The 5750-nt window shown below is 35.9% G+C and overlaps 1 protein-coding gene and 1 long non-coding RNA gene across 2 annotated transcripts; one reads left to right on the plus strand and one right to left on the minus strand.

Moving 5' to 3' along the window:
• The first annotated feature begins 779 nt into the window (after nt 1-779).
• LOC105313404 (E3 ubiquitin-protein ligase TRIM71-like) lies at nt 780-3316 on the plus strand. The gene is made up of 2 exons (XM_011406812.2): nt 780-868; nt 917-3316. The coding sequence occupies exon 2, from the start codon at nt 920-922 to the stop codon at nt 3107-3109; it is 2190 nt and encodes a 729-aa protein (XP_011405114.1). The 5' UTR covers nt 780-868; nt 917-919; the 3' UTR covers nt 3110-3316.
• An 18-nt stretch (nt 3317-3334) lies between these two features.
• On the minus strand, nt 3335-4026 carry LOC109583386 (uncharacterized). The gene is made up of 4 exons (XR_002185515.1): nt 3865-4026; nt 3745-3814; nt 3614-3697; nt 3335-3566 (listed from the first exon to the last, which is right to left on the minus strand). It is a non-coding gene; the product is annotated as an uncharacterized LOC109583386 (long non-coding RNA).
• Nucleotides 4027-5750: the final 1724 nt, after the last annotated feature.

Below are 5750 nucleotides of genomic sequence, written 5' to 3' on the forward strand. Positions count from 1 at the left end.
TTTCTTATTAACATAAACTGGATCCAGTGACAAGTATTGATGATGATTATGAACAATTTGTAACACATCAGACAGTACACTAACTTCAGTCAATGTTTGCCTGCAATAAAGACAAAACTAATAATAAAGTTTAACTACCCTTTATGTATGCAATACATTGATACATGATTTATGCTCTTGTTTATACAAATTCATGTATTTATGTACTTGAGTTTTGAGTGTGTGAATTCCCATGGCCAGCGATGACTTGGTTTCTTAGTTGTAGGACCAGAAACTCCCTCCTCCTCCTCCTCCTCTTGTTTCTTCTTTCTTTCTTCTCTGTCATTATCATCATCAGCTCTCTCTTCTCTAAAGTCAACATGTTGAGCTAATTCACTTAGCTTCTGAGAGAGAGGTCTCCTACAAATAAATACATATACATGTATGTACAGTGCCGAAAAATAACAATTCTAGTGTGCAATGTGTTATATATATAACTGCATCATTTGCATGTATGCCATAAGTATTTCTATGAAATTAAATTTATTTCACTTTAATTTAGAATTCTCAATTAAAACCTAAAAAGTCAAGAAAATAAGGAGATAACATCTTATGAATTACATTCTGTATTATTATAATAAATGACTATTACCCTTCATATGTCTCTTCTCCATCATAGTTGATCTCCTTGACTCTTGGTATGGAGTGATTCCACTGAGATTGGAGGCCATGTATGACTTGTAATCAAGTAACAACCCACTTTGAGGTGGGGTTAATGGTTGCTTCCGGATTCCTTAGTCCAGGCTTTTCCCTCGAATCTTTTCGAGAGTCTTTTTCACGTTCATTTTCACCTATTCTCTTGCTTTTTGACTAAGAACACTTCTTAAAAGTAACATACTTCAGTCAGTGGTATTGTGATGATTTGTTTTCTTTATAGGAAATGGCAGCAAACACAAGTCCAGCTATCACTATGACTTGTGAGGTTTGTTCAGAGTATTATACTGACCCCCTCATGCTTCCCTGTCTTCACTCATTCTGTAAGAAGTGTCTAATAAAAGCTAAAGAGAAGCAAGGCAGTGCTGATACCTCATTAAAGTGTCCAACGTGTGACACTTGCGTTAATTTACCTGACGGTAACATTGAAGGCCTCACTCAAAACCTTTGGCTAGCTCAGCAAGTGAAGGAAGAATCTGTTAAAAATACAATGAGCAAGAAAGAAAGCACATTATGTGAGCAATGTAGTGACGATACTGCTGTCACTTTTTGCTGTGAGTGTTGGCTGTTTCTATGCGATTTCTGCAAGACAGCGCACAAGAGAATAAAGACTACAAGTCAACACAAACTGGTTAACATAGGAAAGGAGAGCATCCCTCAATTAAGCACAGAATTGCCAACTATGAAGCATCAAGCCATTTATTGCATTCAACATTCAGAAAAGCTGACATACTACTGCAAGGATTGCGATAAATTAGTTTGCCAAATTTGTCTTAACATGCACCATAAAAATCATAACTACAATTATTACATAGATGAAGGTGAGGCAGCATGTAAAGCATTAAAGGAAAGCGTTGCTAGTTGTGATGGACTCATTCCTCCAGTCACTGAAGCTATTGCTGATGGAGAGAAGATGCTGGAGCAGATAGCAACACGTAAGGAAGAAGTAAGGCAAGAAATCAAGGAAACAATTGAAGAGCTTAAAGCTGCTTTAGATAAGAGATGCAATGATCTACTAATGGAGGCAGAAGAGATTGCTAGCGCTAAGAGGAATTCTGTCAAGAAGCAGTTGGACAGGTTTCGTAAACTGGTAAAACAGGTTTCTCATGGTCTTCATCTTGCATCATCAGTGAGTGAGCGTACTGATCCAGGTGAAGTTCTCAGTGTTAAGAAGCTAATCACCAATCAACTAGAGGAATGCATTGAAGAGTATAAGAAATTACCTCTAGAAATAGAAGAAAATGAAGCAATTGTGACAAATCTAGATACATCTACTTTAAATAAAAAAATCAGTGAGTATGGATACATTTTCAAACTTGAGCAGCTTGACCCATCACTTTATTCCATTGATAGTGGGTTAGCTATTCCATTGGCAACAGTAAAGAAAGAAAGGAAATTTAAAGTGGCTCTACCAGCAGGCATTGATAAAGCAGCAAGCTATTTGAAGGCTTCCTTTATCAAAAGTGATGGTAGTAAAGAGGAGGGAAGAGTTATAGTTAATGATAACAACACAGCCATTGTATCATGCACACCTCAAAGCATTGGAGGATATGAACTATCAGTGACTATAAGAGTTCAGTCAGGTCACCATATTAAAGGTAGTCCTTATCAACTGTCAGTAAAAGCATCAAGAGACTATACTACTCTAACTAACGAGAGATACTTTAATGTGGGGAATTATACTACTGGTGTTGCTGTTCATACTAATGGTGAAGTATTTGCTAGTAGTAGGGATGGGTTTGTTCAGGTATTTAGGAAGGATGGTATTGCAGTAAGAAGGATTGGATCTAGAGGTAATAGTAATGGACAGTTTGGATGTCCTTGGGGTTTATTACTAGTAGGAGACAGGCTCTATGTGTCTGATAATATTCTTCATCGTGTGCAATATTTCTCAGCTACTACTGGTCAGTATATTGGTCAGTTTGGTAGTTATGGTAATAGAAATGGACAATTCTCTAATCCGTGTGGTATGTCCACAGATGGTAAAGGTACTATATTAGTTGCTGATAACAGCAACAAAAGAGTACAAGTGTTTAAAGAAGATGGTACATTTGTACAAGTCATACAATGTGATTGTACTGCATGTGATGTAGCAGTTGATAATGAAGGAAAGATACATATTGCTACTCACAAGGACAATCATGTTCAAGTCTTCTCTCCTGATGGTAAAACTCATCTTCATACGTACAATAATCCTCATAGTGGCTCTGGTTATCTTCAAGGAATTGCTATTGATGATAATGGACATATCTTAGTATTGACTTACAATGGTAGTAATTCTTGTGTTTATGCATTGAGTCCTGATGGCAAAGAAGTTGAATTAATCTCAGGATTAAATAATCCATATGGTATAGCACTGGATAAGGATGGATGTATTTATGCTGCTAACAACAATCGTATAGTGAAAATATTGTAGTTATTCAATAATAAAAATACCTCTCCTTTCCCTTCTCTCTCTTGAACACACTATCTATCTCTCTGTCAACAAACTGACTATAATAGTTATAATAGTTACTAGAAAGAATATAAAACATTGAGGGGCTCCGCCTCCAGACCGCACCTCCCAGTCACGCCCAGACGTACGTTCAAGTTCTTGTAAGTAAGGGCTTCGCCCAATTAATTTTATAAATAAAAGTGCAAAATGTCATTACTATTATTATACTAGTATATATGCCAATAACTCCATAATACATGATACATAATTATGTTTTATACATCATAGTTAGATCACTAAGTAAATCAGTACCTGATAATAAACTGGGTCTACTCTCTCTTCCATTTCTATTTGTCTAATCACATAATTATGCCACTGCTAATGGCTGACATCTTGACACAATATTAACCAGTGTTGCTGGAACTCCTCCCATATCAACCTATTCAATGTATGTCATGTGGGGACTCAACCCACAACCACACCCACCTGTACAAGATACGTGACTTGTGTGAGTAGTTTTTCTTTACTCTTTATAGTGATAAGGTTCGATGACCACCCACTCATCATGACCTAGTAAAACTTTGTATATTCTAGTAATTTGGTTACATCTCTCTAACCTTTCTTAAATAGTTAATTATAGTTTCACATTATATAATACAAGTTCCTGATCACAAATGATTGTATAATCTAAACCAAATTAATACAAATACATTAATTATTATAGTACAGTATTATACCTGTGCAAACAGTTCTTCATTGAAGAGCATATTTTGAGCTGATTTAAGTATCTGTTCCCATGGAGTTAACATCAACTGTTGCTTATGAAGCTCAATGAAACAAGACGGCAACAAGAATCAAGATAAACAACCTCTGGAACAAACCACATGAACATGTACACATAGATGACATGTACAATGATACAATCATGTGATAGTCATGTGACATACCATTACCTTTAATAGGTCTGTCTGCCTACTTTACTCCTTCCTCTTAATTCTTGAGCTACTACTACTGACAGTATATCATTAGTACCTTCAATTCCTTTATGAACCTCAAACTGAACTGACTGAGCATACAGTGAACCAGCTGCAATTAATAATGATAGTAACGATTCATCAAAAATGACTAGGAGAGAATTCTTCATTTTTATAATTTTTTCTGATATCTACATATACATGTTCTTTTGTTGTGTAGCAACTTTGAGCTGATTCCAATAAAAATTAGTTTTTTTATTAATTTTTAACGTTACTCAAAATTTTCACCTATTCTCTTGCTTTTTGATTTTTTTATAGCTCCAGGCGTATACCCCCCTCATCATTTCCCATGCTTACATACACCCACTGCATCTACTCAATTAATAGTCTCATGTAGCTAGACCCATCCCCCTTTTCGATAATTGGACCATAGATACTATGGTGGTCACTATTTTACGGGACGGGACGGGACAGCACGGGACGTCCCATCCCGTCCCGTAGCCCTGCGTAGCCTAAAATCCGGGACCATAATTCGCAGGCATTATTATGATTATAATCATAGAAAACAGCAATAATAACTACCAGTATTAGATTCTTTGATATTAAACCGAAGTAAGAAACAACAAAAGCTATAAAATATGTGATTTCTTTTTAGTGTAATGAACTAAGCAATTTATGATCATAATTATTTTGAAATGGCATAGGAAAATAATAGATTTGGTTGAAATCCACGTTAATGATAAGCATAAAGATGTCCCAAGTGCTTCTTGCTTTGGCATTGCTCAGTTTTGACCTTTATTATTTTGAGGTATTGATTCACTGATATTCAGCCAGTAGTCCACATGCAATATGAAATTTGTCATACACTATAGATATTAATCAACTGCATGGTATTGCTAAATACAATTGTGTTTTTTATGAAGATGCGAAAAATTCTACTTTTCAGGGAAAACTTTGACTATACAGTGCAATGATAAACTTGATGATAACAATTAAGAGTCGATAATAATAATAATTAATGATCAACTTGATTATTGTAGAATAATGATTGCTTACATTTACAGTTTGTGTAAATTTCAGACACCATTGGGTTCAGTCTGAAATATAGTTACAGTTTAAAGGAAAAATTACAGGCATGTTGAGCTGGTTCCGCCGTTTTGCTCACTGCCTAAAGTCCATTTGCATTCACCTGAGCCCAGGAAGTGATTACAGACCCCACCCAATAATTAACACAATGCAATAATTGGGGCGAGCATAAGCTCGCCCCACTCAGGCGAAGTCTCCCTCCCTCCCTCCGTATGTATGTATGTATGTATGTATGTATGTACGTACGTCTCCAGTCACGCCTATTCTGGTCACGCCTATTCTGGTCACACCCCATGTGTGCACAATATCTATTTAAAAATCAATGATCTAATGCGGTAGCATTCTAATGAAATATTTTCATTGATGTGGGTGTGGTTGCAATGAAATTAAAATGGCACCTACCTTAGCCAATCTTACTTGCAGCAACATAGGACTGATCTCTTGTCAAGACACTTCATCAGCAGAGAAATTCAAGAAACACACATAAATCTTCAAGTTTTTATTAATTATGGTTGAATGACAGAATATAAAGCACTTCAAATGGCTCATCAGAGAAAAGAGAG

This window comes from Amphimedon queenslandica, unplaced genomic scaffold (genome assembly GCF_000090795.2).
Source record: "Amphimedon queenslandica unplaced genomic scaffold, v1.1 AMPQUscaffold_13309, whole genome shotgun sequence".
NCBI classification, from domain to species: domain Eukaryota; kingdom Metazoa; phylum Porifera; class Demospongiae; order Haplosclerida; family Niphatidae; genus Amphimedon; species Amphimedon queenslandica.